The sequence below is a fragment of the Microcaecilia unicolor genome, chromosome 2 (genome assembly GCF_901765095.1).
Source record: "Microcaecilia unicolor chromosome 2, aMicUni1.1, whole genome shotgun sequence".
NCBI classification, from domain to species: Eukaryota; Metazoa; Chordata; class Amphibia; order Gymnophiona; family Siphonopidae; genus Microcaecilia; species Microcaecilia unicolor.
Window position 1 is genome coordinate 60155162 of NC_044032.1, and position 12433 is coordinate 60167594.

The window sequence follows — 12433 nt, forward strand, 5'->3', positions numbered from 1 at the left end:
TTCAGAACAAATATGTGAACCCTCCTGGAACATAGAAATACCTCCTGTACTTAAATATAAGTGACCTGCAAGCCCAAGAGCTATTGTAATGTTGCACCTTTAGGTACAATAGGTTTCCTCTGTTCCTGGAGGGCTCACCATACAAAACGAAGAGGTTTAGGTGGGATTTGTACTTTATGTGAAGTCCACTGCACTGACCACTAGGCTGCCCCTCTGCACTGCTGGGATGTCTGTGTGGCCAATTCCCTAGGAAGGCTGCAATACAAATGTCCCTATGGTTGTTTTTCTCGTTTTTCCCTGGGATTTTTTTTTTTAATGGTACTTGCAGATGGATGTGTTGAGCATGAAAACAGCTAGCTCAAAACAATAATCAAAACAAAAATTTAGATGTTTTTCTAGTTCGATTATGGTTGTGTGCTAGGCTTTTTATTTTTAGATGTTTTCAGCAAACATCTCAATTCAGAGTAAGACATCATATCAAAAATGTCCCTCAAAGTGAATACCATTGAAGTAGAGTGATAAGGAAAAAGGTGGCTTATGCACCCATTTCTACAGTGGTTTTTCTTTAGAAATGCCTGTCTTTTTTACAAAGTTTGTGGAGAACAAAGGAAAAAGAACTCCTGCAGAGTGGCTTTGATAATCCCAGAGGACCAAGTAAGACAGTTTTGATTAATAAAAGGGAATTTTTTTCTTCCTTATATAAAAATGATTCTTAGAATCAATCTATCTTGCTTAGAACCTACTGAGCTCCTCTCTTTGTAGCGATCATTTATCTTACTAAAAGCAAAATATATAAAGCATTTTGTTCACATTGCACCTGAAAGCATGTCACAGTGTTATAGTTCATGTGAGGGATCAATTAAATAGTGGGATTCTCAGGAAATCCAATATTTGCACATTGCTAGGTACCAAAGTCTAAGCAAGATGTAGCTAACACTAAAGGGTCCTTTTACTAAAGTGAGCTAAGCAGTTAATGCATGAATTAGCACGTTAACCACTTCTGCGTAAGTGTGCCAACTGTTACTGTGGTGGCATGGCAGTTTGCACACGCTAATTCATGAGAGTAGCCCGCCATTGAGTGGGGATCACCGAGGGATGCCATAGAGCCCTGCCTTGAAGTCCCATGAGATTAGTGTGCTGCCCAGGGCTCGAGGCACAGCCAGGGCCATGACAGTACCCCCTCAAAGGAACTCCTCTCCTCGGTCTGGGATTGAGGCTATGGGGAAGCAGGCAAGGTAACCTTCTCAGGAGCAATGGAACAAGGCGGTGGCTAGCAGCCTCCCACAAACTGTTCTCAAGGCTGTTGGCATTCTTGGAATCAAGGGTGTCCTGGACTATGCACCCAAGATCCGGTTCTTCACGCATGATACAAGAAGCAGTAGGTTGAGAAGGTTCCTCTAGAAGATCTCTAGCCATGTAGTTAGCCCTAGCCTGGATATGGATGCAAATAGCAAGCAAGTTTGATCCTGAAGAAGCCTCCCTCCTGATAGGAGATTCACGGCATCTTTGTTCTTCGGACGAGGAAGACGTGTCTCTGCCTACTGCTCAAGGCACACCTTGGCCTGAACACCACTGGTCTGGGGCAACTCATCTAGAATGGTAGTAATGGCTAGGGTAACAGCAGGTATCACAGTGTCCAAACACTGCTGGAAACAGGTTTCCCTCTAGGCAGTCACTGTCTCCCAGTCTAAAGTCAGGTTGTGTTTCTGAAGCCATGGTAATTCCAAAATGATGAGCTTCATGGATGTCTGGAGGACATAAAGAGCGATGTCCTCCCTATAGTCACCTATGCTGAGGTGTAGAGAAACTGTCTGGATTTTAAGATGTCCCTGAATATTCCCACAAGCAGAGGAGACTGGAGTGGTCTTAGACAAATCCTGGGTATGGATTTTGAAATGCCGAACTAAAGCTTCATCAATGAAATTCCCACCTGCTCCAGAATCCAAGAGGATCTTGACACTCTTCTCCCCTTGAACTAGATCAAGCACTGCCAGAACTAGGAACTAGGTGCATGGAGTCCCTGGGGGTAGTTCCAGTGTCGCGCCCCCAGCTAGAACTAGGCATGAAAATCCAGATTTGTTTGGGCACTTAAGTGCATAATGTCCACTCTCACCACAGGAGGCATAAATTCAGAGTCCGATGCCTCTGCTTCTCCTGTGCAGAGGTGGGGGGCAGTCCGCCTGCATGGGTTCCTCGAGATAAAGAGATGGGCCCTCCTGGGCTTGGAATTCAAGAGGTTCACTGATAGCCGGGCACACGGTGGGCTGTCTTCTCAAGCAAAAGTCACTCCCGGGCCCGCTCTTGGAACTGTATATCTACCAGATTGCAGAGACCGATAAGGTCATCTAGTGCTGTAGGGACATCCCGTCCTGCCAGCTCATTCTTGCTTTGGGGTGCCAACCCCTGCCAAAAGGTCATGACCAGGATCTCATTATTCTAGCTTAGTTTTGAAGCTAGGGTGTGGAACTGTATAGCATAATTCCCTAGGGTTTGTAGCCCCTGCTTGAATCTAAGTAGCTCAGAAGCTGCCAACGTGACCTCCCCAGGCTCTTCAAAGACTCTTCTGAACTGAAACAGAAAGTTGTGGAGATCATTGAGCACTGGGTCGTTCCATTCTCAGAGTGGAGACGCCCATACCAGAGTTTGGCCTGACAATGAGATAATGTAAGCCACCCAGGCCCTATCTGAAGGGAAATCTCTGACTTGGAGTTCAAATATTATAAAACACTGGTTAATGAACCCTCTACAGTCCTTGGGGTTCCCATCGTATCTAGGTGGAGCCATGAAATGAATACCTAGAGTTATGGACAGAGCTGCTGGGGCTGGATCTGGAGGAGCAGAGATCGAGGCCTGGTGTTCTGCTGATAGCAGGTGATGGTCCAGGCAATTGTCAAGAGCCAGAACAACATCCAAAAGTTACTGGAACTGGTCCATGCGCAAAGCCAGGTTCTGGACTGAATCAGTTATTTGCTGAAGCTGGAGAGCCAGTTGCTGAAGCAGCTGCAAGGTTGGTGACTCGACCGAGCTCATGGCCTTTGCAATCTTTCACAGTTCAAGGAAAGGTGAGCTCTCAGGTCACAGCCAAGAGGGTGCTACCCGGTCAACCTGAGGGTTAGCCGGGCCCCGACTGGTGGCAGGCAAGTCACCTGGACTAGGCACAGAACAGATAGGACTAGACACTAGGCTCAGAGGGAACATGAGACAAAGCACAGCAGGCTACATTGGACTGGAGATAGGCAAGGCAGGTTGGAATCGACTGGGAACAGACAAGGCAGGCTGGACTGGGAACAGACAAGGCAGGCAGAGCTGGCCGAAGACAAGACAGGCAAAGCTGGCTGGAGGCAAGGCAAGGTGGACTGGAGGCAAGGCAGGCAAGCTGGGCTTGGAGGCAAGGCAAGGTGGACTGGAGGCAAGGCAGGCAGGAAGACCAAGCAAAGCAGGCTGGAGCCAAGACGAGACACAGCAGGCAAGGCAAGAGACCTCATTGTGAAGGCAGTGGGAAAAACAGTGCTGCTTCCCAAAATAGGATGTCAGCTCAGAGTGTCCCAAAGCTCCTCACCCTGTAAGTCCACAAAGGAGGCCCTGCCCCCAGTGCAGCCAAACCAGCACAGCCTGCGTTACCCACAAGGCACCCTGGAGCACCACCAAGAGAAGCCCACCATTGAGCCGGGATCACTGAGGGACACCGTAGACCCCTGCCTTCAGATCCCATGAGGTTAGTGTGCCACCTGAGACTCGAGGCATGGCAAAGGCCATGACATATAGCTCTTTAATGCCTGTCATCCATGTTTAAACCTCTGGATATCTTTTTGTATTATTTTGTAACAGTCCAATCTCAGCATCTTTTAAGGAAATGGTGATGCTCTATAAAGCCTATAGGCATATGACAGCAGACATGCCAAGTCAGAAGTATTAGGTGTGTGGCACATGCATTCAGGCCCCTTCTCTAGTTCATATGCTATCCATCCTAATCATGTATTGGCTCCCCACCGGTGCTTTGGCATTTCTTGCTTCACTTTCCTTTCACTATTTCCCCAGCCAGGCTTCTCTCACTTCCTCTGCTCCCTGCCCCCGTCGTCCTCCAAATTTACTTGTACCAGTAGCACTGCAGACACGTGGCTTCCAGTCAGCGTGGGGCCTTTGTTCTGCTATGTCTAGCCTGCTCTAATGCTTCTTCCGATTTCTGGAGGCATGGCAAAGCAGAGAGAAGACACCAGCCCAGCTGAAAGCAGTGTCTCTTCGGCACTACCAGCACAAGCAAGTTTGGAGGACCAGAGGGGCAGGAGGCAGAGAAAGTGAGAGATGCCAGGCAGGGGAAATAGTGAAAGGAAAGAGACAGAGAAAGAATGTGTCGGAGGGAGAAGAAAGGAAGAAATATCAGAATTGGGGGGGGGGGGGGGGGGTGTCTCAGGAAATGTTAAAACGCTATTTGCGTGAGATCTTGGACATTCCTGAACAGAATCTTCCACCCTTTACCTTGGTCTATTATATTCCTGGGAAAGACCTGAATCAGATACCTGAAAAACCAATAGACATTTCTTTTTTGCTTGAAACTACTGACTCTGAACTTGCCTCAGCCGCCACCTTGGTGGCGACTGTGGCATTATTGCCAGATAAGAATTGGATATTCCGCATGTTTTTCCGTAATAAAGAAAAGCCTTTTCTAGGGTTTAAAATTCTCCTGTTTCCAGATGTCTCTAAGGAGACTAGACGGCGGAGGAAACAATTCTTACTCCTAAAGCCTGAAGTATTGCACTTGGGGGGTACCTTTTTTTTAAGATACCCTTGCAAGTGCATAATAAGGCTTGGGGGTAAAAAATATGTATTTATGGAACCTGCTCATGTCTCTGCACTTATAGCCTCAGCAAAATTGGACAAACGATAAATAAATTAGGCAACCCCACTTAACGTAGTGCGATATCCAGTTATATTTTCTTTTACTGTTGTTTGTTTCCAGTATTTTTCCTACATTTTGGATTCCTGATTTATGGACTTGAATGTCAATTTCTTATGAAGAGCGAAATTATTTTATTTTTCGTGATTAAGTTTTTCTGAGAAAGATTTATGCATATGTATGACACTTCCTAAACAAGATGATTCTTGTAATAATTTCAATAATTGAATAAATAAATAAATTATAAAAAGAATTGGGGGGGGGGGGGGGAGGAAAGAAAGATGCTTGGACGATGGGGGGAGGAGAGGAAGAAATGCTGGGATGGTGGGGGAGGGGAGGAGAAAAAACTAGATACTGGGATGATGGAGAAAGGGAGGATGAGAGGAAGAGAAGTCAGGATGGTGGGGAGGGGGAAGAGGAGAGGAAGAGATACTGAGATGGGGGGGGAAGGAGAGATACCAGGATCTGTGGGATAGACGGAAGAGGGAGAGGTGCTGGACCCACAAGAGAGAGATAGAAGAAAGAGAAACACTTTCTGGACCCCTGGGGGAGGGGCAAGAGAGAGAGTTGCTGGCCTGGGAATTTTCTAATTATTGATTAGAATATGTCAGATTTTGGCATGTACATCTGCCAGAACTAGTTTTAGACATGGCTAGGGCTTATGAGAAAAATCTCCAGCATTGCAGAGGTATATCTCCAGCTTTGGGTTGGGCCATTCTTGGCATTGGTGTAGCAGTATAGCAGCCAAGCCACTGAAACACTTATTAAGGTTAGAAGTATTTTGTACCACTTTTTGTGTGCATTTGAAAGGGTGACTTGTGCCACAAGGTGGCCCCCAGAGCAATGGACTATCCGGCTGGTCCCTTCTCTGTCAGGGGACGCACTGACAGCTTTCAGAGACTTGTCTACATCTGATGCTGCGGATTATGGAAAGCTAAAAGAAGCCATTAGGGATAGGTATGGGCTGAGTGCTCAGACCTATCAGAGGCGATTTAGGGCAACCCAGTGGGAAATGGGGGAGTCTCCCAGAGCCCTGGTAAATAAATTGATGGACCTGGCCAAAAGGTGGCTAGAGCCTGAACGACGAACAACTGCAGAGACACTGCAAGAGTTGGTGGTTGAGCAATTCTTACTACCCGGGGACATAAGAGTATTGGTAGTAAGAAGGGGGTGCAAAACCTTGGAGGAGGCCATTAGGGGCCTGGAGTGTTGCATGGAGTCCCAACACTGGGGAAGGGGGAGGAAAGACCAAGGGAGGGAAGTAGGGGAATCCGGGCCCATATCGTTAGCCATGCCCCAGGGCCCCAATCCTGGTGGGAAGAGGACACTATCTGGTCAGGGGTTACTCCCGTCCGACCTGGGGTTCCCTGGATCCAGAGAGGGGAAAAAGGGAGGGGGGAAGGCCAGGGGACAAGCTATGCTACCGCTGTGGAAGGGGGGAGCATTTCAGGAGTAATTGCGCAGGAAGGGTGGGCTGGACTTCGCAAGTGGCCCATGGAGTCAAACCCTAGTATACTCAGGAAGTAGAGGTGGAGATACCGGTGAGAGCCCTATTGGACTCCAGGGCGGACCAATCAATGATTTTGCGAGCTTTTTGGAAGAGGGTGGTGGCGAGGAAAGGAAACAGGGAGGAGACCTATGAAGGGGATGTTAACATCCAGTGTATTCACGGTGCCAGTACCCGGTATACCCTCCATAGGGTGAGCATTAAGGAGCCCACGGTGAGAGTAAAGGTAGCGTTTGCGGTCCTACCCCGACTTCCCCAGGATATTATTCTGGGGAGAGATTGGCCCCCGTTTATAGACTGCTTAATAGGCAAGGAGGTGCTGGTAAGCACCCGAGCTCAAGCTCAGCAGGACAAGGAGGGGGAGTGGAACTTAGCCAATATCTTTCCTTTCCACGAGGAAGTTATGGGGGTGCCAGTTAAGACTAGGAAGGGGAGAGGCCAAAGGAGGGCAGGGAAAAAGGAGAGAAGGGAGGCCTTTATTCGAGTACAAAGAGAGAGCTTTCTGCTAGTAGATGCAGAGGTTCTTAAGGCACAGTTTCCTCAGTTCTCCAAGGAGCAGACCTCGGATCCCACATTGGAGTATGCCTGGGAAGGGACACACCAAGAAGGGGTGGGGGTGCGCCAGGGTTCGTAGTAGAGGGAGGGGTATTGTATCGGAGGGCACCGGCATGGGAAGAGATGGAGAGTAAGAAGCAATTGGTGGTTCCTAGAGCGTTTAGACCCTTGTTAATTCGGTTAGCTCATGACCATCCCATGGGAGGGCATAAGGGTATTCCGGCCACACTGGCACAGGTGCTGGACCGTTTTTACTGGCTGGGGGTGTATAAGGAGGTGGAGAGATATTGCCGGTCCTGCCCAACTTGCCAGAAGGTGGCGGATAGACCGCCTCCACATGCCCCCTTGAGTCCGCTACCCAGAATAGCCCTACCTATAACCCGGATGAACAGAGCCAGGCAGACTTCTACTGTCTATGTCCCAGAAAGAACAAAGAAAGACCACGATTAAGTATATAATATCACGTTCACTGTTGATTTAATCTAGAATTGAGAATGAATGAGACAGTTGGGCAGACTTGCTGGACTATTCAGGTCTTTATCTGCCATCACCTACTATGCTATGTTACTATGTTAATGTGGAAGATCTAGTCTGACACAGCATTGTGCTGAAATATAAGCCAGAAAGATCTGGTACCTGTCACATTGCCAAGATGGATTAGAGCACTCAGGTCTGACTGTACAAAGATTACTACCTAAGTGACAAGTTAAGTAGTTCAGTTTAATTGTTTACCTTTTTTAAGTTAATAAATAAAGTTTTGTTTCTATTCAAAATACTGTGAGCCACTCAGCGTTAACCTCTCTTCCTCAAACTGGGCATAAATATTAAAATGGGTAAGGGGACACCGTGCTTTATATTATGTGAAAACACTAGCTAATGGAGAGTTTGTTTGTTGCTCTGTAATCATTGAGGTGGAATATTATTTGCCTTCTAGTTCTGCTGACTTGGTTTGTTCCTGCTGGAGAAGGCTGTGCCCGGAGAGCTCAGTAAGCACTAACAATATTGTTGACACTGTGCATAGTGCTACCAGCTGGATAGTCTGACCGAGCACAAGAATGAAAAAGTTAATGAAGTTCTGGAAATATAGCGCTAAAAGAATAGAAGAAAGCAGGTAACCCATTTAAACCATTGGTTTTAGGGCTTGCTTTCTGGTAACAAGCTGTTTTCTTGAATTCCCTACAAAGTTCTAAAACTGAAGCACTTGTGTTCTTCCAGAATGTTAATAAAGTTGGTAGAAAGCAAGAGTGTTAATGTTTTGAAAGCTGAGAAATAGTTATACATAGGTAGGTAAAGCTTGGAACTAAAATGTTTCTTTTCTGGTTGGTTCACATTATTTATTTGCCAAACATACATATAGGACTTAATGTAGTTTCCCTATGTATAAGTGTATCTATCAACACAGAACTATGTATGCAGGTTCATCAGGAAAGGCTTAGAGAATCAGATTAGTGGATTTCAGCTTTATTTTGGGACATAGATTGGAGGTACAAGCATGCAAATAGCTTGAATGTCTTCTCCTTTCCCCTGTGCCATTGTGCTGAGAGTTGCATAGTAACATAGTAGATGATTACATTATTTTGGACACTTATATCCCACACATACCTTGTGAAGTTCAGTGCCAGGAGAAAAACCTGAGCATTCTCAGAATCCCAACAATAACCCCCGGATTCTATATATGAGGCTGTTGCATACCGATTATTGTAACATTATTTACCTAGATTGTAAGGATGTAGTTAAAAAACATCAAACTTTATTAAATACCACTGTGTGGTTAATATTTAGGGTTTCTAGATTTAACAGAGTTTCCCCATTATTGATACAGTTGCATTGGTTGCTAATGCAAGTGCGAGTTGTCTTTAAGCTTTGTTGCCTTGTTTTTCAAATTGTGCATGGTGAAGTACCAGAGTATATGGTAAGTCTGATAACAATTATTGCATAGAAATATTACACCTGGATCTAGATGTTTTCTACTTACAAAATCCAGATCCAAAATGGTTGGTTTATAAGCAGGTTTTTTTTCTGGCACATTTGCTTATTTGGCAGCTAGCCACTCAAATGAATTACCTAAAGGCAATCTGATTATATGAGTTTTTTTTTAAACTGTTGAAAACCACGTTTAAGAAATTTTGAATGTGACTATGTTGGTTTTTTTTTTTTTTTGATGGTTAAGTTGATCATCATGTGTGTAATATTCCTGGAGTTGGTCCAGTTTACTCTTTTGTGAGCCACACTGAAATGGGACACAAGTGTCATGTATTATTATATTGTTAAAATTAATTTTCTGCTCCCTGGACACCACTTTGCGGAGTCCCACAGGGTCCCCATTATCACCAGTATTAACATCTATTTGACCTTTATGGACTTTGGTTTCTCCTCTTTGGGAGTTAATTTGTATTCATATGCTGATGATATGTTGTTGCTTATCTCAGTTTGTGATCGACTGTCTGACACTGTTTCAAAGGCGGCTAGTTGTATGAACAAGATCAAACATCTAAGTTCCATTCATATTTTTAAATTAAATGAGGATAAAACTAAGATACTTTGGCTAGCACGTAAAGGCAGCATTATACCCCAAATTCTTTTTCTTTCTAAAGATTTCTCCCTCAACATTCCCGTTTCGTTATGAAATGAAACAGGCGCTAGCAAGGCAATCCCCCACCCTCCCTTGCTGTCTCGCTCTGTCCCCTCCGAGTTCAAGGCCACCCTCCCTCCCTTCCACCCAGTTCAAGGCCTCCCTCCCTCCTCCCTCCCAGTTCAAGGCCTCCCTCCCTCTTTCCCTCCCAGTTCAAGGCCCCCCTCCCTTCCACCCACCCACACAGGCCTCCCAGCCTCCCACCCACCCATTTCAAGGCCCACTCGCGCCCCTCCCACCGAGTTCGACTCCCCCTCCCTCCGGTTTCAACAACCCTCCCTCCGCATTGCGGACCCCTGGACCCCCCCTGCTGCAACCCCCTCCTTCCCGACGAAAACACTCCCCTGCCACGTACCTGTGCTGACGGGGGACCCCAAACCCCGACAGCCGAAGTTCTGTTTTCGTCTGTGCCGGCGTGTTGCTTGCTGAATGATCATCTGTTGAAGTTTCTGGGTGTGCGTCTGATGTCAGACGCACGCACAGAAACTTGAACAGCTGATCATTCATGAAGAAACGCCCCGGCGCAGCCGAGAAGAGAACTTTGGCTGTCGGGGGTTGGGGTCCCTCGTCGTCAGCACAGTTACGCGACGGTGGCGGGGGAGTGTTTTCGTCTGGAAGGGGGGGGTCCAGGGGGTCGCGGCAGGGGGGGTCCAGGGTTCCATAACGCGGGGGGTGTTGAAATTGGAGGAAGGGCGGAGTCTGGAACTCGGTGGAGGGGCGGGAGGGGCACACGTCATGATGGTGCCTAGCAGACCACAGGAGCCACGGTCCCAGGCAGGACAGAACGTTGGAGGTGAGAATTATATATATAGAAGATAGATTACTACTCTACTAATGAAAAATTATTTTATAACATATATACTTATATTTTTAAAGTTATTTTAATATATGAAAAGACATCATCTGTGTAAATCCGTATGCTGCACAAGCAGCTGACACGTTTGAAAATATAAGTGAGATTAAATAAAAATGCTACAATAAAGAACGACAACGTGCACGCACCAGCTCATATGTTTACTTGCTTTGTTTTGAGTGTACGGGGATGACGGCTGCGCGAGAAGGGAAAACTTGGACAGACCTAATTGGATTCAACGTTTTGACGTCTCTTCGGCTCCTGTTTATTAAACCTCCTTGATGCAGAGGAACCTGGGCCTGTCACGGGAGACAGCCAGGAGGAGACTGGGAATGTGCGGACGGCTTACAGGTGGCAAGCAAGCGATAGCAACGCCGACGATCTGATTCGGCGCATTCTGGCAGTGGCACTGCGTGGCTTGCAATCAGGAAGGTGGTGTGGCAGCGTATGCGTGCGCATAGGCGGCACCGCAGGAAGGTGGCGGCGCATGCGCATAAGCGCCGTTTGTTTTACAAACCTATTTGGGGGAGCGACCGCTCTTCCTGCGCTCCCCCCCCCCCTCCCTTCCCCTAGCTATGCCACTGGGCATGTTTGAAAATATAAGTGAGAGAGAGGGAAAGGGGCATTAACTTAATTGGTATTCTCCATGTGCAAGTTCTCAATCAAACCTCCTTGCATTGGTAGCTTGGTGCGTCTGCCGGTCCCGCCCCCTGATGTCAGTTTCTGTTCCGGGGCAGAGCCGGCAGCTTGTTCCAAGAGGGAGCACCCCTGTGGTGATGGTGAGTAGGGTTGATCATCTTTTCACTGCTGCTGTTGCGTGTTCAGGGAAGCAGCAGCAACTTGGGTGGCAGCAGGAGGGAGGGAAGCGGCTTGGTTGACAGCAAGGAGGGAGGTGAGGAAATCCCAAATCGGGACTCCCGATTTTTTTTCTGAAAACGAATCGACAAATCGATTTGAATCGTGAATTGCACAGCACTAGTAAACATATTTTCATCTGTTTGTTCGTTCTGTCCCAGCGGACGGAAGTACTGCTCTACTGGTATATTCCTTCCCTTTACACTTGGAATTTCTATCCATAAAGATTCACGCAGCTATCTTTCATGTAGAATGTTTATTTTTGTTTGACTCAATTCTTTCTTTAACATATAGCGCACCCCCCCTCCAATTTGATCCACTCTATCATTGCGATATAATTTGTACCTAGCTTAGTGGCCCATTGATTGTCCTCCTTCCACCAGGTCTCTGAAATGCCTGTTATATTTACCTCTTCATGTACTGCTATATACTCTAATTCTCCTGTCTTATTTTTAAGGCTTTAGCATTTGTATATAGACACTTCAAATTGTCTTTTTTTTCCTTGCATGTACAGGCTGCTTTGAAGTTAATGGGGATAATTTGTATCCTTTACTCTGTTCTCCCATTGAACATTTCTTGCTTTCTTTCTCCATTGTTGAAACCTCTTTATCGGGATTTTCTAAAGATCCTATTTCAATAGTATCCTTCAAGGAGATTCCACACCGAACAGGGCTTAACCTAGCACACCATTTATGTATAAAGTTGGTCTAAGCTCATTGCTTAAATGTTTTGGGAATGATGGTATAAAAGATTTTCTTTGCTGACACCTTGTATCTTCAAAATGAAAATGTTTTCAGTTAACCTTTTAGTGATCAAGTAATGGGACTCCTATTGCTGATATGACTTCTTTTGAGCTAAGCAGAATGTTTATAAAATATAATTTTTTTAAATCACTTATTTATGCTGTTGAATATACAGGTGTGGGCAAGAAATGGCAGGAAATACTCTCGTTCTTCCCATCGTTCTCTGGGGTCGCAAAGCCCCCACACATTGCATTTCAACAGTACTAGTGATGGATAACTTGGCAACAGTTGTCACTGGATGCCATGATGGACAGATATGCTTGTGGGATCTTTCTTCAGCACTAGAAGTAAGTGTAAAATGCTTTAAAGTCTAGTTTCCAGTAAATAAAATGTT

At 46.2% G+C, this 12433-nt stretch overlaps 1 protein-coding gene across 3 annotated transcripts in view; it reads left to right on the top strand.

Moving 5' to 3' along the window:
- Positions 1-7834: 7834 nt before the first annotated feature.
- WDR7 (WD repeat domain 7) overlaps positions 7835-12433 on the top strand; it is a 754216-nt gene continuing 749617 nt past the window's right edge. The window contains exons 1-2 of one of the 3 annotated variants that reach the window (XM_030192974.1): positions 7835-8067; positions 12215-12386. In XM_030192974.1, coding sequence (XP_030048834.1) covers positions 8012-8067; positions 12215-12386 — 228 coding nt within the window. In that variant the 5' untranslated portion in view covers positions 7835-8011. Of the gene's footprint in view, positions 8068-11082; positions 11221-12214; positions 12387-12433 lie in introns of those variants that run through there. The other 2 variants (XM_030192976.1, XM_030192975.1) reach the window with 2 other exon arrangements.